At 40.4% G+C, this 24,278-nt stretch overlaps 2 protein-coding genes across 5 annotated transcripts in view; one reads left to right on the top strand and one right to left on the bottom strand.

Moving 5' to 3' along the window:
• The first annotated feature begins 773 nt into the window (after positions 1 to 773).
• The window catches only part of CCDC150 (coiled-coil domain containing 150), a 31,027-nt gene continuing 7,522 nt past the window's right edge, over positions 774 to 24,278 (top strand). Inside the window, exons 1-17 of one of the 3 annotated variants that reach the window (XM_088135689.1) lie at positions 774 to 883; positions 1,091 to 1,241; positions 2,580 to 2,750; positions 3,111 to 3,331; positions 4,113 to 4,291; positions 8,026 to 8,094; positions 8,433 to 8,549; positions 9,683 to 9,764; positions 11,014 to 11,057; positions 11,306 to 11,398; positions 12,020 to 12,127; positions 14,238 to 14,362; positions 14,556 to 14,730; positions 15,110 to 15,178; positions 15,786 to 15,878; positions 18,216 to 18,323; positions 21,400 to 21,528. In XM_088135689.1, coding sequence (XP_087991815.1) covers positions 2,605 to 2,750; positions 3,111 to 3,331; positions 4,113 to 4,291; positions 8,026 to 8,094; positions 8,433 to 8,549; positions 9,683 to 9,764; positions 11,014 to 11,057; positions 11,306 to 11,398; positions 12,020 to 12,127; positions 14,238 to 14,362; positions 14,556 to 14,730; positions 15,110 to 15,178; positions 15,786 to 15,878; positions 18,216 to 18,323; positions 21,400 to 21,528 — 1,758 coding nt within the window. In that variant the 5' untranslated portion in view covers positions 774 to 883; positions 1,091 to 1,241; positions 2,580 to 2,604. Of the gene's footprint in view, positions 884 to 1,090; positions 1,242 to 2,579; positions 2,751 to 3,110; positions 3,332 to 4,112; positions 4,292 to 8,025; positions 8,095 to 8,432; positions 8,550 to 9,634; positions 9,765 to 11,013; positions 11,058 to 11,305; positions 11,399 to 12,019; positions 12,128 to 14,237; positions 14,363 to 14,555; positions 14,731 to 15,109; positions 15,179 to 15,785; positions 15,879 to 18,215; positions 18,324 to 21,399; positions 21,529 to 24,278 lie in introns of all 3 variants that reach the window. The other 2 variants (XM_025164943.2, XM_007425499.4) reach the window with 2 other exon arrangements.
• Positions 18,996 to 24,278, bottom strand: part of GTF3C3 (general transcription factor IIIC subunit 3) — a 45,093-nt gene continuing 39,810 nt past the window's right edge. The window contains exons 21-22 of one of the 2 annotated variants that reach the window (XR_015795186.1): positions 22,020 to 22,078; positions 18,996 to 20,078 (exon numbers count right to left, since the gene is read on the bottom strand). The gene's annotated coding sequence lies outside the window, so the exon portion shown is untranslated. The remainder of the gene's footprint in view (positions 20,079 to 22,019; positions 22,079 to 24,278) is intronic. The other variant, XR_015795187.1, reaches the window with a different exon arrangement.

Here is a 24,278-nt window from a genome sequence, read left to right as displayed (position 1 = left end):
CTGCCAACCCCAATATGCATGTAAATCTTTTTAAGACATTTGAGCTGCTTGCTACCTTTTTTTTAAATCCGCTGCAGTTCCTTCAAAATAGGAAAGCTTTGAACCTTGATTTATTTTTATATTTTTTATCCTGCCTTTGTTTCTATAAATGACTCAAGGCCGCAAACATACCTAATACTCCTTCCTCCTCCTATTTTCCCCACAACAACAACCCTGTGAGGTGGGCTGAGAGTGACTGACCCAAAGTCACTCAGTCGGTTTTCATGCCTTAAGGCAGAGCTAGAACTCACATTCTCTAGCCTGGTGCCTTAACGAGGAGAAACGGGGGGGGGGGGGGGAGCACTTGCTCAGAGCCGAAGAACAAAGGGAGTATAATCTGGGAAGCAATTAATGAATGCTAGGCAAAAAAAGAGGGCGTCTATTTAGGATTTCTGATAAAAAGAGTTAAAACTCCCACACCCTTGATTTTCCTTCATCCTGGCTTTCCTCTGTGAAGGCCTGCTCATTATTTTTGCTTCCCTCTGTCCAGGCTGCAGAAGGGCACAAGCAATTGTTACACTTAAAAAACGTAATTGCAAGCAGCAGCATACCTCCTCCCCCCCCCACGACCACCCCCACCACTCCAAAAGCCTGCAGCGCCCAGAATGCTTTTCTCCTCCTAGGTCGTTTTCCTTGCGCCTGCGTCACTTTCCTAACACCTCTCTTTGAAGAACAGCTCTCGAATGGTAAGGAGGGAAAGGGAGCGGCGGAACTACGAATCCCACAATGCAGCGAGAGTTAAGACGCGCGTGCGTGGGATGGCGCTCTCTCGGGAAGCGGGTCAGTTTGAAGCTGCAAGAGGAGCTCCATGGAAACCAGGCCGCGGGACATCAGGGTCTGCCGGGTGAGCTCCTGCGCGGGTTGTGTGTTCGTGGAAAATGGGGGAGGGCGGCTTACACGATCGAGCGGAGGTGTCTGAGGGTGTGGGAGGAGAGGGTTGTGGGCGCAACTGTAGGGAAACGAGAGAAAGCAATAAAGATTGGCTCTCGGGCTCCTCCTGGCCCTACGAAGCTCCTGCTCTGCTAATTAATCCCCCTTTGGTCGTCTCTAGGACCTAAGTGCCTTTGCCCGTCCGACGGGGCGTCTGGCCGGCCGGCCCTTGTGGCAGAAAGAGCTGCCTTTGTAAGTGAAGATGCCCAGCGCTGAATCTGGGACCTCCAGTTGCACGTGGGCTTGATGACTGAGATGCGGACCTTCCTCTGGTAATCAGCTTTGAAAGGGAATATCTCATTCACAGACGCTGCTCTAGGATAATGGCCAGTTGTGTGGAGGAGGACTTTCCTTGATTCCCCCTGGATCTGTTGCCAATTGACTGTGCCTTGAGTCCTGATGCTGAGAGACAGCAAGCTCTCTGTTCCTTCTGGGCACATCTTTAATCATGTTTTCAGCTGCTGGCATGGTGTGGCTCTTCAATAATATTAATAATGTGGCTGTCTAATTTGAAATGTGTTCATAATGGTAAGCCCTACTGGATTTAGCTGGATTTAACCTCCATGGAAAGGTGGATACAGCTGGGCTTTTTTCTGATATATTTTACTGAGTTACAGTGATGCTTTCCTGTATGTGGGGAATGAAGCCCATAATCCCACCAAAAGCACAATAGTGTTGGGTCTTCCTTCTATAATGGGTCAGTCTTCCATTGGCTGCAGTGATTAACAGCCATCTTTGCTCATGCTAAATATTTTTACAGCAGAAAAGGATTTTTTCTGGGTCATACGAGAAGCGTAAAGTAACAGAGAATAAAATGCCAGTTTAAGAAAAAGCAGTTCTTGTACAGTCTCTTTGCGTGAACAAAACCAGTGTTTGGAAGACACTCAACAATTTAGCTAAGTTTCCTCTTCCTGTGCAGTAGAATGGGTTACACATTTAATCAGTTCTGGCTCTTCTTTAAAAAAAAAAGGAAAATGAAAAACTCAGTATTGTCGAATATGCCATTTTTTAGAACAAGATGAATTTTGAGTAAGTCCCATTACTTTCATAGGGATTTAATACCAAGTGAAATGTACATCAGAGTTAAGACAGGTGTGGATGACTCAGTATATCAGCAAAAGGGATGAGTAGTCATGATGTTGGGGATAATGTATCTTTGAAAGTAATACTCTATTTTGTCAGTCTCTTCTTCTTCAAGGCTAGGAAGATAGAGAAATTATTCACTGTAAACAAGTGGTGATTTCATCAGAAACATTAGGTTTTATGAAGTTCTGCTTGGAAAATCTCCATTAACGTTTAATGGCTTGTATTACTTATTGAACTACCAAATAAAATTAGGAAAACAAGAAAAAAAAAAACCCAGAAATCCTAGCTCCATCTAATTTTTATCACACCTATTCCACTGTGCTTTCCAGACATGCAAAAAATAGTAAGTGTGTGGCAGCTGGCTATCAAATTATCTCCTTTCACCACTTTGTGAAATTTACATACATTATAAAAACTGTTTATCATTTCTCTCTGCAAGTATTTTCTCTTTATATCTTTTTTCAGTGACTGATGAGCTGGTTTTAAGATCATAACTACTATCTCTAAATTTGTTTTTAAATCAGATATTAGTTGAAAGCTGAGACTGTGATGGCAAGACCAATAATCTCCCCAATGGGTGTCCAACCAACGGCTCCTGAAACCTTTGTTGTGCTGAACCAGAGAATGAAAGTAGCTGAAGAGGAGACAAATGCACTATTGAATGATCTGCAGAAATTGGGTGTGAACAGACACAGGTATGGTTGAAATGGAGCTTGCACAATCTTGGTTATGTTTGCCCAGAAGTAAGTTCCACTGTGATTTAATGAGACTTGTTTTTAGGAAAATGTATTCAGGTATGCAGCTTTAATTTTGAGTTTGCCTTGCTCTGCATTCTTTGCTCTTTCTGAGCTTCACATTCCTTCTTCTCTTAGTATTTAATTATTGACATTTTTTTCTATTCTAATTTAATCTAGTTGCTGAATTAATTCAGTTGAGAAATGAGAAATAGATTTTGTGGCTTAGCTGTGTTCCAGAGTGTAGCTAATTACATTAAATATTGGGGAGATGCTAGTGATGATTCCAAACAAAGAGGTATTCCTTTGGTCTTTTCCCAGCATGGAACTCTTCTCTTCAAAACACACAGCGAACTCTGAAGATCACCAGTCCATCAGCCCTATCCAAGTTCGAACAGCATTTGTTGGGGCAAATAGCACACTGTGGAAAACCTGTGAAACTCTGGTGAATCGGACATGCCGGCTTGAGAGTGTCATCCAGACCCTAAAACTGAACATGTTCCGGTTGCAAACAGAAAAGGAGTTGAATCCAAAGCATGCAGGTATCACAGGAAGAGAATGGAAGACTGCAGTAATATACATGCTATTATACCTTCTTTCCTTTGTGCAGAGTCTGTAGTCTCCTCAGCAGCAGTTGCTCATGTACTACAAGAGCTTAAATGAGTGATAGAGCAGCGTGAGTACAATGTAGTCATGCAGAAAAGCAATCTATCTCTGTTTAATCACTCAATCTATGATTCACTGTTCAGGAATTGGTAAGGATTTGGTGACCAAGGACCACCATTAATATTTGTGAGGAGGACTAAAGAATGCAAAGTTGGTATAGCTATATCATACAGGTAGGCAAAACTGGAGTTTCAAGGAGCCTTTTTGTTTTTTAACTGTGATCTGCCTATTTTAGGCCTTCCTGTATATATATTTGTATATGTAGCTGTTATAATTGTTTCCCATCATAACATGGTGGGGAAATCTGCTGTCAGCTTTTAGCAGTCCTGAATTGAGGATTTCTGAGGGCTGGAATAAAGAGGGCTTGGAGAGAAATAGGCAATTTGGGAGCCATAGTCAACTATACTGCTGTTTTTTATATGATTGGGTATCTAATACCATCCAAAACAGCAACACAAGAGGATAATCTGTGATCTTCCAGTTCAGGGTAATGGTGTATACTGAATCATAATAGATGTTTTTTGGATAGTGGGCAACTTTTTTTCATCTTATAAACCTTTTTGAGTGCCTCATGTAAGAATAAAAAACTCAGAAATTTGGGCAGTTTTATTGTACAGTATACTGCTATGCCTTAGTTTATCCCTTACTATCTTATAGCCAATTTAGAACAGCGGCTGAATACAATACAGGAGGAGCACATGGAAGAGCTAAAGGTGCTGCAAATGGAAGGGAGAATGCTATGCCAGCAGCTGAGGGAGTCCCGAGAAGAGGAAGAAAAAGCTAGAGACCAAGTGCAGAAACTAAGCGCTGCCCTAGAAACTGCAACTGCAACAAAGGTATAGTTTTCTAGCTGTTGCTTCTTTAATCTCCAGTTTAATGTAGATCACTGCTATTATATTAAAAGAAACACTAAGGCTGAATTCACACAATGTGCTAAATCATAATTTAACTATTGTTTCTTCACTAAGGCATAATTGGCCCAGCTCATTCATCTGCATTAATCATTATTTACAAACTACAGTAGCTGGGTTCACATAACACAGGAAGCCAATGCAAATAAACAGATTGTTGCTTAGTACTTGTATGGACCCAATACAAGTATTCTCCCAATAGAAGACAATATATGTAGTTCAAGGTTGAACTGTGGAATCCTTGGTACTCTCTGAGCTTGGTTGTTTGCTTGCAGATGTTTCATTACCCAACTAGGTAGCATCATCAGTGCGAGTGAGTGTGGGTTTTGCTCCCTGTCTGTATACAGTAGCTTGCCCTGCCAGTTTTGGTGGGGGTATAGTTTGCTCCTTGGGAGCAAACCCCACACTCACTCGCACAATGAGGTTACCTAGTTGGGTAATGAAACATTTGCAAGCAAACAACCTCAGCACCAAGGACTCCACAGTTAGTATTCTTTTTCCCAACAGAAAACCCAGATGGTTGGCTATTTATTTGCAAAGAGGCCAGAAATCCTATGGTTTGCACTGGACAGAGGAATAAAAATTGGATTGTCTCATATTATTTCCACCTAGATTGGTTAGAATATTAGATTTATTAAGTCTGTGAGAGAGGAGGGTCTCCATCATTCTGACAGAGAAAATAATTAACTAATAGTCAATGTTACTTGTACCCATTAGGTGAGGTAGGTCATGGCATAGGATTTTCTTCAAGAGAGGAGAGTTAAGCAAACTTGCATGGGATGCCATAGTTGCATCAGATCCTTAGTAGGGATTTGGGGATCTCCAGTAAATACTCTTGATTTTTTCAAGTACAGTTTCATATGTTCCTATTTCCTTGTACTCATTTGAAATTGCTTGCTTTTTAGCCCTATCCTAAATTTTACAGATTTTGTTGTAGTTCCTGACAGATTTCCCAGTTCAGTATGTGATAGGGGAAAAGTTTTAATACTATTAGGTATAATGCATTGCAGTTGTACCTAATAGTATTGCAATCTACCTGGTGTGTGTGTGTATCTGTATCTATCCACAAACATACATATTAAAAACTGCAAGTTTGGCAGTAGTGGTAAGAGGAAGCATGTTCAACAATTCAAAATAGGATATGGGATTATGATTCCAATGCTTGGGTGTTCCTAGCAATCTGAAGTATGACTCTGTAGAGGGCCTTTGTTAATCTTTGGGAATATGGAGGCAATGAAGGCTCATAATAGGGTAGCCCTTCCTGTTCACTCATTGGGAGAGGCTCCTTGGTTTCCTGAGAGACTCCAAGAGATGAAGCACCAGAAGATATTCTGGAGTAACACTGGCAGAAAACAAAGAGCAAATCTGAGTGGACATGGGTATAAACTCAAGTTTTTGTAAATGTAGATGTTGTAAAAGTCTTGACCCAGAATCTGGAAGCTGTGGAAGTCTGGATGGGCAACTCAAGCAAAAAAAGACAGTAAGACTGCTGATTTTGGGATGGTGCTGAATGTTTTAAATGAGGTCATGTTCTTCCAGAAAGGGCTATTCAGGAACTCAAGGGTTTTCTGGATTTGCTGCTCCTGCTGGAAGAGCAGATGGAGTGCTGGCACTGCTGGCTACCAGCCAACAAGATAGCCAGCTGGATGCCTGCCACAGTCCAGAGATATGCAAACTCAGGCAGAACCTTTAGAAGCAAAGAGTCCTTTTTACTTATAGCTAGAGACAGCAACTGTAACATAGTCGAGGCTTGGCACGAGTTGAGACCAGGAATCCTGTAAACAAACGATTAATCCAAGGGAAAAGATGAGAGACATGGTGAGGTGGAATCCAGGGTTCAAATGGCACGACCAAGTAAACACGACAGAGCAGAGGCTTGGAAAGTTATTCTCAGCGTTTTCTCTCTGGGAGTGAGGCCAATAAATAAGCCACGCTGAGCCATCACCCAGATGCACAGCTGAGATATAATACTCATTAGAGTCTACTGTTGTGCCAGCCAGTCCTTGGCCAGTCTGTGACCTGCAGAGTTCAGCTCTGTTGTTATATCTTTGAAGCACGCTTTTGCTTGGGACTTGGGTGGGTGCCCCATAGAGTCTGAAAGGCTGTCAGTGGATGCAGGCAGGGAGTCCTGGGGGCTTGCTGCATCTGCCTCAGGCAGAGTGGAGTTACTGGCTTCAACTCTACTGGAATCACCCCTTCCAGGACTATTATCCCTAGAAACCTCTGGCTGTACTTCCTCCTCATCAGAAGACAAGTCCAGCAGGGCCATAAAGCTTTGGCTGATGTGCCAATTGTAGCCTTTTCTGGAATGAGTAGTGTGATAGTGGTTACTTATGTCCATGTCACTTCATGCTTGGATTATGTAACTTGTTCTACTTGGGGCTGCCCTTGAGAACCACCTGGAAACTTGGAACAACCCGTTATTGTAATTGTACATCAGTATTTCAAGAACTGCATTGGTTGTTTGTTTCCTGGTGCCACTGAGGTTGCTGATTATAACTGTAAAGCCCTATATGGCTGGGAGTCTAGTTATATACAGGACAGCTTACTGTAAGTAGAATCTGCCTGCCCAAAAGGTCCAGGCAAAGAATGCGCGCTAAAAGTCCTCAATCTCATGAGGGAGCTTGGAAGTGAGCATTCTCTGTTGGAGTTTCCCTGCTGTGGAATCTCTAGAAAATAAGAGAGTAGTCCAGGGATATTGGCAGTGAGTGGTCAAAAAAGTCAAGATGACAGCTGCAATGGTGTGATCAAAGCTCTGCCTGTTTTTTATGTGCATTGTACATGTAATGCTTCTTAAAAATAGGTAGAACTTCAGTTACACCATTGCAGCCATCTTGACTTTTTTGACAACATCCTATGGACACCCATGGAATACAGGTAGTCCTCGCTTAACAACCCTTATAAGGACCAGAAACTCCATGGTTAAGCAAAGCGAAACATGACATGACCAACTTACAATGGCAGTTCCAGTAGTTCCAGTTGCAGTCATTAAGTGAATCACCTGCAGTTGTTAAGCAAGACAGCATGTGACCACAACTTGTGACCTCCTGCTGGCTTCCCCACTGACTGCTTGTCGTAAATGCCAAGTGCCAGAACTGTGATCACGTGACTGCAGGATGCTATGATGGTCATAAGTTCAAGGACTGGTTGTAAGTCACATTTTTCACTGCCATTGTAACTTCAGACAGTTGCTAAATGAATGGTTGTTAAGCAAGCACTACCTATATTCCAAAATATACATTTTGATTTTTCTGAAGCAAGCAAAAATCTAGCTGTTTCAGAGAACATTAGGGGATTGAGGCATGAGTGAGGGCTGCTGGCAATAGCATTGTTTATTGATTATATAGTGTGCAATTTTTACATGTTTTTAATTCTGTTCACATTCTGATATTCTTTATTGATGAAACCTGTTTGCTATTTAGATTTCATTGATTTAAATCACATTGAAGTTCTAGTTTCAAAAATGAATTAATGAGAAAGATAGAGATTTGGGTAGTAAAAAAGGCCTTAGAAAGCTATGCTGTATCACATAAATCCAAATGCCAGAAGATTGTTGGAACTACAAACAAATATCACAGCTAAAGGCTATAAAGAGTCTTTTGAAAAATGTTTGTACATTCTGTTACAATTGTTTAAAGATGTTGTTTTGGTCTTTGTAGAGAGATGTATCTATTGCAGCTGAAGAATTGAGAACAACAAAAGAAAAGATGAGCAATAAACTGCAAGAGGTAAGAGCAGAAGAAAATTGGAGAGTAGTAAACTTCAAAAAGTAGTATATAATGCAGGGCTATCAGCACAAGGGAATGTATGAGTTGAAGATTCTTAGAATATTCTCCAAGAGATACCATATAGTTTGGGAAGAAGTTTTCAATCGAAGGGCCACCATTAATTTTGCAGAGACAAGATAAAACCATTTCAGGCTAAGAATGTATGTTGCATGTCCATCAGGTATATTCTGGGAGTCTCTATATTGTGATTTACAAAGTGAGACCATTGTTTGTAAGCTACAGGTGACTCACAGGTTTGTTTTCCATGTTGCCTTTCTGCTTTGCCTTACTTTTTGCAGATAACAGAGAAATTGGCCAAGGAGTCCAGCACACGGGAGTCTTTGGAACAAGCCCAGATTGTCCTTCTTTATCAGATGCGTGATATGGAAGTGATGGTAGAAAAAGAACGGAAGCAGGTAGTAGATGCCTTTCTGTTATGACCAAAGAATGTGCTCTGCAGGATGCTGATAGACTAATATTGATGTGTAAGGATGCAACAGCATATCATTAACGCTGAATATTAAATGACAGTGTTGCTGCTACAACCAGGCTTTTTGGAACAATTTACTGATGCAAACTTTGATGTATGTAAGTGTTCAGTTTTCCCCTATTAGGCAGAATGCTGGATGGACATCTCTAAATTGCACATGACTGCATACTATTAAGGAAATCTTTATATAGAGTTTACTTGAGAGCCTTTCCTTCGCCAGTCCTCAACCACCTATATGTTACTCATATTCATGCAGTTTATGAGAATAGTCAGCATGCTGCAGTTTGGAGAATGTATGCTTTTTTTACCAGCAAGAAACAAGCATAGAATGTGACTACTGGGTGGTTGTCCAACATCCCAGGCTGTATTACCTAGCTAATTTGTCAGATTTTGACAGAGCAGAGGTTATGTAGGCTGCCTCATGGCAATCACCTGAATTCAATAATGGATGAATTATGTGTCCGTATTCTGTTCTATCAGTATCATCCGTCAAATACAGGGTTGGAGTCAGTCTAAATGATGGGTTTTAGCTCAGCTATCATTGGAAATAGATGGCCATATCTGAGTGGGCAACAGCTTCCAGTCCCCATCTGGCAGTTTCTCAGATTACACCATCAAAATTTGATGGCAAACGCAATGATTTTCAGCAGCATGATTTTCAGTATTCCTGTCACCCATCAAAATCCTCCAAACTTTCCCCAATCAATCAATCAAAAAAATCAAATCCCTCCTCTTCATATGACATTATTATATACCCATTGCTGCTTTGGACGCTGATTTTTTTTAACTTTAAAAAATGTAGCCCTGATCCAGCATTCAAGTCTGCTCTTGAATTATTTTCCAAATTTGTGGGTGTTTCTATCTTGATCCTCAAGGATAAGAAAGACTCTATGTGATAAGTCACTCAACTGAATAATTGAATTTCATTTAGCTTGTTCATTCTTCATATTTCTTAATTGTTCTAAGAAATGCTTGGGTTTTATCGAATGCATGTTTCAAATGTCATGACAGGTTCACATTCTGCAGCAGGACTGTAACAGTCTACGCCATGATTTTCAGCTATCCCAGGAGAGATTGAAGAAGGAAGAAGAGAAGATAGTCCAATTAGAGAAGGAATGTGTACATCTTAAAGCTGATCTAGGTATTGGAATCAAAGCATTGGATGTTTTGTATTTCTGAAAGCAATGATTTGTCTTTGGAGTAATTAGAAAATTCTAATCGTGGCATTAAATGCGTGACAGGATATTCACGTCCTCTGGTAATCATCTGACGTTCAGTAATAGATAAGTTAATTAGAAATATCTTTAATTGCTGATTTTTTTTTCATGACTTCCCTTAAGCTGTAACTGTTTTTCAAGGTAACAAAAGACCAGTGTTGCTGAACAGAGAAAGTACTAGTCTAAGTTCAAGGATAGTTGCATGCTATTTGTCCCTATTCAATGAAGTGGAAAATATATTGTATCAGGCGTGAAATCCAAACATAGGAAGGCTCATATATTTAAACAAAAATAAATGCTAGTCTACATTCGGAATGAAATTAATACAAGAGGAATGTCTGAGTAAACTGAAAAATCACACTTTTAAAGAGGTGCAAAATACTATATGGAATCGTGTAAACTGGAACAGCTGAAAAGCAGATTAATAGAGCTTCTATGCCTGCTGCAGCGTAGATATGGAGGTGATGAATAAAGGGAAACTGTTCTCCAAAGATGAGATATAAAGAGAAAATGTCTCTGAGACTAACTGTTGCTTTTTGGAAAGACAAAGAATTCATAATATACTTGAAAATTCTTTCATGAAAAAATGAGAAACTGGTTATCAGCCCCCCAGTCATAAAATTGAAGATCATCTCATGTGGTCTGCTCAGTGCTGGAAATCCAGAGGCAGAGCATTGTCAAGAAAATAATGTCTAGATTTGGCTGGGAGGTCTTCACTGAGGGAAGCCCACTGCCCCTCCTGTTAACTGATTCTATTGTACATCTGCTGTTACCATACAAAATTTAAAGCACCTTGATGATGGAACCAGCTATCTTCAAAAAAGTATCTAGGCCACCTGTGGCAGATTTTCATCCACATAAAACAGGACACTATAATCATTCATATAATTATCTGTAGTTGTTACAGGGAATGTAACATCTGTACATGTACTGTGATGTAAGCTCTCATCAGATTAGCTTGTAAATTTAAATCTTCATGCAGAAAAGAGCTGCTACTTTAGATTGTATGAATGCATAATCTGTAGGCAAATCCTGAGTAAGTTACTTAGAAATAACTTGCTTGGAATGCACTAGTTTTGTACCTGTTCCTTTGTTATTAGGGAAGAATACTTGTTAGTATAAACAGTCAGATGTCTGATTAAAACAGCTAGCTGTATTTTAATTTTTTTCTAGAATCCCGAGACAATACCATTTCCAGGCTAAGCAAAGAAGTGCAAGTAAGTTTCAAAAGAAAATCTTGCAGTGGGAGGAAAAACATGTTCAAAAATTCTTTTTGTAAGTGTCTGACTTTAACTACACCTGTAGAAAAGAAGGCTTTTGGCTAATACATAAAGAGTTGTGCTGATTTGAACTGGAGAGCACCATTATGTAAACTGTAAGACATGTTGATGCTTCTGGTTTGCAACTCACTAGGCCTTGCCTCTTTTAAAACATTTTTTCCTAAAGACAAATTATTTTCCTCTAGATTGCACAGCTATCTTTGAACCCAGCACAAGAAGAGAATACACAGCTTCGATCAGAAATATCTACTTTACAAGAGGTAGCAAGTAAGGGGCAGGTAAGACATATTTCTGTTTTTACAGTCTTGGTTCAAATTATTGATAGTCCTCATTTAGTGACCACCCTTTGAATCAGCAACTTGGTTGTTAAGTGAAATAGTCGCTAAGTGAAACCACAACTGTACTTATGATCTTACTTCAACTTTCCTATGCTTTACAGACCTGTGAAGGTCATAAATGCAAAGATTGGTCATAAAGTTATTTTTCATCATCGTTGTAACTGCAGATGATTACTAAATGAGGCAGTCACTGAACAAGGACTACCTGTACCTAGGGTAGAAGACACAGGTGTCTGTAAAATCTGGATATTTTTCTGGGGGTCATTTTAGTTTGCTTCTGAGAAAGGAGTTTTCAGGTTCTTAGGAAGGTTGGGGATGTGGCCAGAGGCTGGTCGATGGTCACCACAGAAAGCTGCTCCTGAACTGCCCAGGAACTTCAGGTTCACCTGCTTTTCCTGCTGGAAACACTGGCCAATATCCGATCACCCAGCTACAAACAGAATACCAGGAACTAACTGCACATCAAAGACATACTGTTTTGTAAGGAATGGAAGCCAGGATTAGCTATCTTATCAGGAAACCTGTGTATGTTGCTGTGGAAAATCTGTTGTTTTTTCCCAGATGCTTAATGAGCAATTGGCTCAACAGTGCACAGAACTAAGTGATGCTCTTCAAAGAGCTACTATGGAAAATGCGCAACTTATCTCAAATCATCAGGCTGCTCTTCAGGTATGGAGTACATTTTAATGTACGTAAATGTAAATTGTCTCTTAAAACCAAGTTGCTAGCCTCAGGTGCATGGCCTAGCTTTTATTCATTTTATTTAAATCGATTTATATGGCCACCCATCTTACTAATGTGATTCTGGGTGGCTGTACAGACAAGAATCCAGCAATGTTTTGTAATATATCAACCAGCTGGAGCCAATGTAATAGACAAAGAAGAACCTGTTTATTTGCTTAAATATTTGAGTTTTCAAGAAGTCTTCATCAGAATATATTGTTAAAATCCGAGAAGGAGAGAGGGGGAAGCCTGGATATGGCTGATGTTGTAGCAGATTCCTTTCTTAGATGGAGTGAAAGTGCAGACATGCACACTCTTAGGCACAGACCAGAGGCAGACTGCCTCATGACCTCCTCAAAAACCTGCTGAAAGAAAAGTCAAAGAATTGTTGGCTCTTCATTTCTGTTAAAGTCAGGCTACGTTTAGTCTTTGTGAAGTGGGAAACTGAAGAGAAGTCAGCTGGGCAGTCCTTACATTGGCAAAGCTGGGGAATTTCAAGTGTTGATCCAGTTCGTTTTGGAATCTAGTTCATTACAGTGGTACCTCGGGATACAAACTTAATCCGTTCCGTGACTCTGGGCGTATCCCGAGTTGGTCGTAACCCGAAGGAAATTTCCCCATAGGGTTCAATGTAAATCCGGTTAATCCGTTCCGCCCTCTGAATTTGGTCGCACCCCGAGGCAAATTTCCCCATAGGGTTCAATGTAAATCCGGTTAATCCGTTCCGCCCTCCGCCCGAATTTGGTCGCAACCCGAGGCAATTTCCCATAAGGTTCAATGTAATTACCGTTAATCCGTTCTGGCGTCCATGGACCACACGGAAAGCGGCCGGGCGCGGCGTGGTGCGGCGCGAAAATGGCCGGGTGCAGCGTGGCGCGGCGTGAAAACGGCCCGGCGCGGCGCGAAAACGGCCCGGCGCGGCGCGGCCCGGCGCGAAAACGGCCCGGCGCGGCGCGGCCCGGCGCGAAAACGGCCCGGCGCGGCGCGAAAACAGCCCGGCGCGGCGCGAAAACGGCCGCGGACCACGCGGCAGGGCCGGAAAAACAGCCGCGGACCACGTGGCACGGGCGGAAAAATGGCCGCGGACCACGTGGCACGGGCAGAAAATGGCCGCGGACCACGTGGCACGGGCGGAAAATGGCTCGTACCCCGAGGCGGAGTTCGCAAACTGAGGTAAAATTTTGGGGCCAGAGCTGGTCGTAACCCGAAAAATTCGCAAGCAGAGGCGTTCGTATCCCGAGGCATCACTGTATTACATGTCTTTATTTTCCTACTTGCTTGCTTAGCAGTGCTTATTTGTTGCTCCAATGCAGAGGGATTCTGAGCAGCTTCCATTCCTTTCCTTTATTAAGAAAACTAAAATAGCAAAACAATATTAGAAAGATTGCCTGTCAATAACAAAAAAATATTGTGGCCACCAAACAACAAGTATCCAAACACAATCAGGGTGGGCCCCAAAGTCATTTGAGTTTCCCTCCCAGAGCTCTCTTAAAAAATCAAATTCTTACACTTTTCCTAAAACTCAACAGGGTTGGACTAGTCTGATTTCAGGAGGTAAACTATTCTAAATAAGAGGGGTTGCAACTGAGAAGGCTCAACTCTCTGGGCCCTGTAGAAAATCCCTAAGAGAAGGGACCTGGAGCATGCCTGCCCTGTTCAGTCTTTTTGGATGAGCAGGTGCAACTGGGAGCAGGCAGGCCCAAAGATATCCAAGTCCTGAGCCATGAAGGGCTTTGAAAAATACAACCAGGACCTTGAATTGCACCTGGAAGCCAACTGGCGATCAGTGCAGTTCTGGAAGTAGGAGTGTTAGATGGGAGAATTTTGGTATTCCTGTCATGGATGAGGCAGCTGCAACCTCCACCAGTTCATGCTTCTGGATGGTATTCAAAGCAGCTCCATGCAGAGGACACTGAAATAATCCAAACAGAAGGTAAATTATGCATGAGCTACTGTGAACAGAGGCTCCCAATCCAGAAATGGTCATAGCTGGCACAGCAGATATAACTAATACTGTTACATACATGTTCATAAATTCTTCTTTTTTCCCATTAAGATGGAACAAGAAAAAATGAATCAGAAACTGCAGGAAGAAGACTTGATTTTGGATGCTACTCGAGCTAGTGTTACAGAAGAGCTGCAGATTGTACAGAAAGAAAAAGCTCAGCTCCAGAAAGAAATGTGAGAGGCAATTGAGATTTGTGTGGTTGTTTCCCAAGTGTGACCTGCTTTCTTTCCTGTCCTGCTATTTTCTGTATTTGTTCCCTTACTTTAGCACAAGCTGTACCTTATTCTGTTACTTGCATTGTCTTCTGTTATCCTCTACAGTCTTCAAAAATTGCAGAACTGCCATACATTTGTGTTTATTTTATAGAGAAGTCTTGCAAGCTGAGCATGCTGAATGCAAGCAGAGAGATTGTAAAGGAGAAGTCACTGCTGCCGAAAAAGAACTCCTGGAGTCTACAGTTGCCCAGATCCAAAATGAATTGAAAACAATTATACAGGAGCGAGATTCTCTGCTGCAGGAGAAAAAGATACTTGAAGAAGAGGTATAGTGGATATCTACTGGGTTTTACTGTAAAACCCACATTTTTCTCAGGCTTGGTAGGACATTAAATATTCATTAGAGGGAGGCAATCTTAGTATGACTTTAAGAAATGGCACATACTGACAGGGTGTACAAGTTTTGAATTGGCTGAGAAGAATATTTCAGGGCTAGATATTTTTATAACATCTGTCCCAGAAAATAGCATAGAAAACTAGTATAATCTGGACAGTATTTGATGAGCTGTCACTAATTATTGCAGATTCAGGTTTTTACAAAAGTTACCCATTCCTAATATACATCAACAACAACAACAAAATACAATAGCTTAGATTTTTCTTTGAAGTGTTTGGCTGTAAAACTGTTTTAATTCTTAATGGTAGTTGGAGAAAACAATACAAGAAACAAGAATGACGAATGAAAAGTTGGAAGCAGAACTAACGGAAAAAAAGGTATGGCATCATACACAAATGTTGAAAAGTATTGAGGATCCCATTGGCCAACAGTTAAGTAGATCAACTAATTTGCAATTTATTGGGTTGTAGATCCAGATTTGGTTGGAATAAGCTTGGAAAAACATAGGAGACATCTCTTGATTTGGCCTATTACTCTTAACCTCTATTTCAAGATATCAAATACCTGTTTATTGAAATAGTCCTGTAGGTTCAGATTATTTTAGGACTCTTTGACAACAGTTCATCAAAACTGGATCTTTTTTATATAACCAAGTTCTAGAACCAGCTAATAATGTGAACATCAAAAGCACACCGTTTTGAAAAAAATGAATTTTCTAGATAAATGCATGATAACCATCATGCAGCAAAGGTATTAGTTTAAAGGACTAAGTTGATGTTTATAAATGGAAGACCAATAATTTGTCATTATTAGTCATTTTAGATACTAGCGCCTGATGCTGTAGATAACTAGCAATTGTCTGGCTCCCTCTGCTGCTAGAGAAAGATCTAGATCTATTTCATCTACCAGATGGTTCAAACTGTGAACAACTGACTGTATTTTCCAGCACCAGAAATGAAATGTAGTCTTTGTTTCTTTTTTAAGTTGGAAATTAATCCTCTGAAAGAGTCCGTGAAAGCACTAGAGGAAGAAAATAAGATATTATCGGAGCAGGAAGCTGCACTGGGACAACAAAAGGTACGCAACTGACAAAGCACAACCTGGCATAAAATATAAAGTTGTTTGATGATATCACTTCTCTCCCAATTTAAAAAAAAAATGAACATTCAACAAAAGGAATGTTAAGGGAAAAAAGCCCCAATGCTTTTTTGCAGTTTCATTGGAATCCTATGAAACAGGCAGCATCTGTTTCATCTGGCTTAGTTCCCCATTTTACTTTTGCATTCAGGACTGGTCTTGTGCCTCAGGCAGTAGATGCAGAGGGAGTGCAGTGGTAGCCTTCCATCTGTTTCCTGTCAACTCTGCAGGTTCACTGTTGTTAGAGGACATTGCTATGTTAGCCCAGCAGCCTGCTGAACTTGCTGTCTCGATTTTATTGGGCATTATCCTGTGGTCAGCACTGAAGTAAGATTCTGCAGTCAGGCTGTGACTCATACTAAGGTGTTCTGGACCATTACCCTTTCCTCCTTCTGGTGCCCTTAATGAGTCTCCATGTAAATCCTTGAATTACTTGCAGGTACAGTATAGGAAACTGATTCTCTTAGTACAAGGGAGTGGGATTGACTCAGTAACAGCGGTTGCTTTTACATGCAACATAGCCTTTCCTTCCATTTCTTCTCAAAAAGCAAGGGTAATGATACCAAGAGAATGCAGTACCTTGTTACCATCTATACGCTCGCAGAAGCCCATTCGCGGAGAAGCCAACCCTCGAAACGTTAACCAAAACACCATGAAAAATGCGCCACCTGCAGATAAGGCAACCCTTGACATTTTTGTATTTTTTTAATTTTCACAATTTTCAGCTGGGACCGCGGGGATCGTCGTTGCTAAGTGATGTGGTTGCACTTTATGACTGCATCACTTAGTGATGGCAATTCCGGTCCCAATTGCCATCATAAGTCAAGGACTACCCATATTAAGCCTCTTTGCCCCAACAAAAAATGGGCTGAACATGTTGCCATTATTCCTTCTGACAGTGTTACTGTATGTAACCTTCTGAGCCTTGTTTGTTTGTTTTGTTTTGTTTAAAGGGTGGCTCTGGATACAGAAAGATTGGCCACCCCTTTGAACCTTACAGTAACATGACATAAACTACTTTCCATGGGTTCATCCTGCTGCTGCAGTGTTTAAAGTCTAGTCTTGATTCCAAGATAAGAACAGGTGCTGTTCCCTAACTTCACCAGTCTGATTCCCAGACAGAAAACATTACAGCTGCACCATAGGAAATGGCTTCTGCGGCACTTCTGGAGCTCTTGAACATTACCTGAAATTTGTTTTTCATTCAGGCTGGGCACTTCGTTAATTTCCAACTACTTTTTTTGTTTGAAGCATTATAAACATACAGTTTATAGGCCTAGAAACAAAAGAAAGAATAGAAATACAAGGGTAGATTTTGTAGACACAAGCAGATCATACATGTGGAATGCAAATTGTTTAAAAATGACTTGTTTGTGTTGTCTAGGAGATGGTGGATATTTTCCAATGACAATGAAGATGAGGAACAGGAAATAAGTAACAATGAAGATGTACCTAGCTAGGAATAGTGACATTTAAATCACTAAATTGATATCAGAATTGGTACTCCAATCCTATAAACATGTTTACTTGGAAATATCCTGTTACAGGTAGTCCTCGCTTAACAATGCTAATTGGGACTGGGAACTCTGTTGTTAAGCAATGCGGTCGTAAGTCAAAAAACCACATGACTGTGCCACTTAGTGATGGCAGTCCCGATTGTCATTGTTAAGTGAGGACTATGTGGGTCGTTAAGTGAGAATCTCACATGATCATGATTTCCTTCCAGCTTCCTCATTGATTTTGCTTGTGGAAGCCAGTAGGGAAGGTCGCAAATTGCAATCATATGACCACAGGACAATATGATGGTTGGAAGCGTGGGCCAATTGCTGAGCACCCGATCACTTGACTGTGGGGGTACTGCAACAGCCGGAACTTCAAGGGCTGGACATAAGTGCCAGTTGTTCAGTGCTGTCATAAGTTCAAACAGTCATTAAATGAGGACCACCTGTAATTTCAATGGACTTTACTGAAATGACAGGTCATTTAGGATTGCAATGAGAGTAGAGAGGGTGCTCAATGAAAAACAAGGCATATGCCTAAATTTGCAAAAGTATATGCCATCAGGAAAAATAGATGCATTTAAATAGCACAAGAACTGCGTGTTGATATATTATAGGCCATTTTGTACACCAGTTAGAATCTGATTTTTTATAATCTTATACCATAACCTTTTGCAGTGTACCTCTAGATTCTACAAGTTTCTGTCCATAACATTTTCTCCAGACATTTTAGAAAGCTGAAAGCTGTAAGCTGAAAGCCATCTTTCATTTCCCCTAGGTGAGGGTACAGCAGCTGGAAGAAGAGCTGCAGTCCCTCATATATGTGCAATCAGAAAATAATCAGCTCCGCAAATTGTGTACAGCCCTGAAGACTAAATATAATCAGGTACTCCAGGAATGTAATAGACATAAAGCGTCTATATTATTGCAAGTATTTATAGTGATATATACCTTAGATTTTGGTTTTCTGCTTTTCTTCTTCTGCATTTATTTATTTATTGCATTTATATCCTGCCTTTTCTCTGGCAGCATGCATGGGGATCCCCTAATTTTATCCTAACAATTTTATAAAATAGGTTGGGTTGAAGAGAGTGAGTGACTGACCTGAAATCATCCAGTGAGCTCCATTTTCAATAGAGATTTAAACCTGGATCTTTCCAGTCCTAATTCAGGGTTTACCATTGTACTTCACTGCCTCACCAGGTCTAACAGACACACACCTGTCTCCAAACCCTATAACGCTTTTCTTTCAGCCCTCCTTCCAGCAGTGCTTTAGGGAGACTTTTGACTTGAAAAAGTATCATTCCCCTGCCATTTTAAATTGGTTAAATGTTCAGTCAGCTGTCTCTAACCTAATAAATATCTTTTGCTTCTATAAACATGAAACACTTTTAGAGCCAAGAAAGTGGGACTTCTTGGAAAGTTTTTTTTCTTTTGGGGATGGTTGTATATCAAATCTGAAAGAAGCAAGTACAGATTTACAACAGGCTTACCATTCCTGTACTTTAGAGGTCTAAATGCATCTACAGTTCCCAGTTCTGGGCCCATCTGCAACATAAGCTGTTATATTTATTTCTGTGTTTTTAAAGACTTTAAATACTACACAACAAAATATAGATACATTATACATAGTTACATAATCATTTGTATTATTAACATACATTTTTCCCATTGGCTGTAATCATACACTATACAGTACTCAATTAATACACATATTGTTAGTTATGGCTTAGGCGATTTTTGAATGGGAATAATGAATAAGTAATAATTTTAGAGCAGTGAAACACATTTTAGAGCAATAGATTGATGGCTTACTGATTTTATTTTACTCAAAAGAATTAACAGAAACGTTTGACATCAGGGCTCAAAATAAGGACCAAGTAATATCAGAGCACTTTAACCTCCCATGATACACCAATGCAGATCTCAATGTCGCCATTTTGGAAAAAAGAATAAGGAGTTAAATTTAATCCTACTTGCCAGTCTGTACAACTCTTCTATCTAGTCTGTGTATTACAGAAACTGGATTGGTGAAGTATTACACTGTTTAAGTCGCATTCTGACCAAAGGGGAGGAGTCTCATGACATCACAAATGGAACAGAGTGATGTCCCAGCATTTCTGTGATATGGGAGAGAACATGCTGCTTTACCTTTGAATAAGAGGGGCTGTTGAACATAGAACCTTTCAACAGCCATTGGTGGGGAGAGGGAACAAATCAGATTTAAAATGGCTCCCTTCATACCTCAATAATGTAACAGCTTTCTAAAAGAATATGTAGGTGGGAATAAGAATCTGTATTTGAAAATGGACACCACTCTTTTCAAACTTGATCTGCCTTCTCCAGGATTTTTACTTCTCCTTAGGCCACAAAGTTTATAGCGAAAATGCCTCTTAAAAAAAGAAAGTCTTCTGAAAATTGCTGGCAGCAGAAGCCCAGTGGCCATTTTAGGTCATGCCTGGCCTGTGACGTGAAGGGCAACATGGAACTTGGGGAGCAAACGTCTGCCCTGTATTCCCCAACACGTAGAGTTCGTTTCGTGACTGATCTGCCTGGAAGGGAATCTGCCTCTGACTGTGGGGATAATCGCAGAGCCTCTCCACGTGCTCTCTTCAGAGCTGTCAAAGCCATGGATGAAAAGCTGGAACGTAAAAGAAAAATCAATGACCGCAAACAATTAGATACTGACTGGGATGTAGCTAGTGAGGGAACAGATCTCCAGAGGGTGAGTTTAAAACCATAACATGCTGAAAGAGGATATCAACCAAACAATCATGTAGGAGTAGGGAGACACAGGTTCTAGTTTTCCCTTAGGCATGGAAGCCAGCTGGGTGTCTCTGGGCCAGTCACTCTCTCTCAGCCCTAAACTGAGAAGTCAAAAAATAACTAACCCGCACTGGACCTGTGTGTGTGTGTACACACATTCATATATTCTTATTCAGACCTGATAATTGAAATACAACCTGGTTCATTTCAGTCTTCCTCTGTCTACGCCACTCCCCCCCACACACATATACATGGAGTGTATGATTTGAAATTCTGTCTAAGGTAATAATATAATAGAAAAATCACAATATAGATAGTGATATGAAGATGACAATTATTCTGCCTGGAATTTGAGAAGTTAAAGTGTTACATTAAGAGCCAAGAATGTTAAGGAGACAAATCTTATGTCATTCCACTGTGAAACTAGAAGGTAATTTGACCTGTTAAAAGTTCACGTTTAAAGAAATGTTGTCAGACTCACCCTGAAACCAGAGAGTTTACATTTATTAAAGAAAGAAATCTGGTTCTACTTCAATTGGAGTAGGAAGTTGGTTCCATTGTTAGTTTTTATCATCACTCTGAGCTTTACTTTGCACTTTATATGTTATCTTTCTATTCTATTTGGCATTGTTACTGTTTATCTTACAGTTAGTTCTATAAGAAAGAATACTGTTCCATGGGCAGTGAGTAGAAATAGTAGGACAGTTTACTATTATATTGCACACTGGTATTTGTTGTCATGTTCCTATTACTACCTGCTTTTTTAATTGCGTAAAAGACGCAAAGCATAAAGGAGATAGAGACCAATTACTGACACAAAATGTCAGTAATTGGTCTCTGTCTCCTTTATGCTTTGCGTCCTTTATGATCAAAAGAATGGGGGGAGTACTCTCTTTTGCTCTCAGCTTCATTTTATGGTAAGATTAGGTGAGGGAATTCATTTCCTAAAATTAACCATAAGATTAAGTGTCTTGAAAAATTATTGTGTCTAGGTCGCTAATCATTTCTTTCAAGTGATGCATCCACCATCCAACATATTCCGTGACTCATGGATACGTGTGAAATGGTAACTACTTCTGAATATTCCAGTCTTTGGAATTTGTACAGAATTAAGGATGCTGAACAACTTTTTTTTCCTAGAGACTAGTTCCTGGCATTTAGAAAAATATCATTCTTCTCTCTCTCTTTCATAAAAGGCACAGTCTCTCCTTGTTTATAGAGAGGAGGCTTTTTCTGAGTCAATCAAATCCCGTGATGAAGCATTAAGAGAGAACCAGAAGCTCAGAGGGCAAATAGGTGCCACTGAAGAAAGAGAAAAGCGCAAGGTAACACAAGATGGGGAAAGATATTTCTCAGCTTTGTCCAAACTTTTCAGCTAAGTACTTTCACCAAAACATGTTGATGTTTCTGTTCAGCATCTCCATAAAGACTATGTGATCTGTCGGTTATTCTCGCTGCTGTTTCAGATGTTCTGGTCGCTATATATTAGTTACTAGGAGAAGCAAGGAACAAGCCCTTTGTTGCTCTGTTTTTCACCCCAGGGCCTCAAGGGTAGGTGGTATGACAGATTAGTGCTGACTGTTATTTGATAGTTGGGAGAAAAATTGGTCAGCAAGGTGATTTTTCAAAATATTTTTTAATTAAAACTTCCTCATAGGGTGGAATAGAATGAATGATGGCATCTGATCAGAAAAGTTCTTCCCACTTCACAACAGAGTGAGTTTTTCAGTTTATTTAACTTCCTGAGGCACTTAACTAACACACTTTAGAAAGAATAAACAGCTAATTTCTAATCTACATCTTTATCTTAATTTACCTCAACAGTTAGCAGCAGCAGCAGCAGCAGCACATATTTTCCATATACCACTAGTCTCCCTGGAAAGAACAAGAAAAGACTCGTCGGTCCAAATTATATTCTTGCCATGATTTTTTTCTGTTTCTGAAGCATTGTTGAAATCGGTGCAGTGCAGCCAAATACTGTGCTGTGCTGTTTACAGTTTTTGCACTATACAAACACCAGTGTACACACACAATCACAATGCAACAGCCCAAATGCCCCAACAATGATCCTGCCTGATGCCCCAGGCTCAATCAGCAGCAAAACACATCACAAGCCACATCAGAAAAAAGCAATCACAAACACATGAAAACCTCAAGTCAGAAAAAGTTAAGTAAAGAAACAGAAGCTTATGTAACCAGAGCCACCCAGAGTAGTGTAGGAAAGGGCAGTCATAGAAATGGCAATTATAAGTAAGTGCGCACTAGACAAGAACACAACTTACTGACAGTCCCAAAGCAAAATACAATTTTTGGTCTAAGCATTTTAAAAATTAACAACAGACCAAAGAGCATGGCTACATAGCCAAATCTTAATCAACCAGCCCAAGACTTCGCATTTTTCATTGCACTATGGTGTCAGAGCCAAATGCATAACTAACCAAAACAGGAAGTCTTTTTTGAAGGCACTATTGGCTTATTGCGCAAGTCAAGAGTGTACTCACACACCACACCCAAACTCTGACAACAACTCTGCACTATATTAGTAGCCTTTTCATAGCCTCAACGCTACATCAGCAACACATGCACAAGGATACTTTTTTTTTTTTTGGCAGGCTACACCCACCCTTATGAAGTCTTAACTTCCACATAAAGAATCTTTAAAAAACAGCTGGAACTTTCCAGGTGGGCAGTGCATGAAGCTATGAGCAGCCCTTTGTGTTTTGCCTGGGATGGACTCTACTCTGCTGGGTTGGCCATCTCTCAGTCAGCCAGCCCAGCCTTAACCAAAGGAACAGCAGGGATATGACCAAGCTGATTAAAAACAAAACAATCACAAGTCTCAACACAGAAGTCCAGTTGCAACCCTTGAAACAGTTCAAAATGACTGAGTTTTATTCCACGATCAAAATTGACCCCCAGTACTTGTTTTATGTCAAGCCAGTTTAAATGTTGGGATAATCTGCAGTACCATCACAGACCACTAGTTCCCATACCACCGATTGGGAACCATTGCACTAGGCCAGATGGATGAATAGATTTGTGAACAAAGTGACTGCAAGATTCATCTACTCCTTCATTTGCCACACCGTAGTATCTCAATTTAATTGATCCTCGGGCCTTATTCTTACTAAGTCCATGATCCTGAATAAGATCTTCCCATCGCACTGTGATGTAATGGTTAAGGTGATAAAATCCCATTGATGAGACTCAGGCTCAAGTCTACCCAAGTCCCTTGATCTTACTTCAAATGCCAAGAAGATTTTTTTCCTTGCTTTCTCCTTTTCAAGATGAGGATGATCTGTTATATTGCCTCTTATTTTTGTCTGTTAATTTCTCTTACAAAATAATAAAGTCTGCCATCAGTCAGGGAAATTCCCAGGTTCTGGGAAGAAACTGACCTTGAGTCTGGCTGATATAGGTTTGTCTGATGTCATTTCCTTATCTGAAAGTCTTCAGAGAACTGTTGAAAAGTGGGATGTGTAATTCAGTGGTAGAACATATGCACTGTGCCTAGATTTAATCTGTGGCACTCCTTTGTTCACTCTCCAAATAGAGCTAGAAAAGTCTGTTAGCAGCTGCTAATAGTTAAGTAGATGAACCAGTGGTTTGATTTAATATTGGGCAATTCCCTTTGTTCCTAAAGTGAATTTGTTCAACAATCTTAGGTAAATTAGAATCCCCCCACATCAGTAACAAAGAGATGATGATAGCAATCTATTTTACAAGGCTGCATCACTGCCCTAGTGCATTTGAGGCACTCTGAAGTTGCAGGACAGGCATTTCGTACATGATCATGATTTATTCAGGACTGAAGGACGTGACAACTTTTTTCAGAGCTCAAGATAAAGGTGGAGTTTGCTGAACACAGAACGTTGCTTTACACAAAAGTCAAACAATTTGTCTTCTAGCCTTGCCTATTCTGTGTGGCAGCTACAGTTTTCCAAGTTTTCAAAGGAAGAGGTCTTTACAGGGTGAATTGTCTGTGTTCATTCAAATGGGATCTTCTGCTTATAAAACTTGTGCTCTGCCCCTGAGCTATGCCTGGGACATACAAAACAAGTGGTTGGCCAACTGC

This window comes from Python bivittatus, unplaced genomic scaffold (assembly GCF_059951505.1).
Source record: "Python bivittatus isolate LINGU-HERP-01145 unplaced genomic scaffold, Pbiv_v1 ctg000200_np1212, whole genome shotgun sequence".
NCBI lineage: Eukaryota > Metazoa > Chordata > Lepidosauria > Squamata > Pythonidae > Python > Python bivittatus.
Note: the sequence above shows the minus strand (reverse complement) of the source record. Positions and strands in the feature narration are given on the sequence as shown.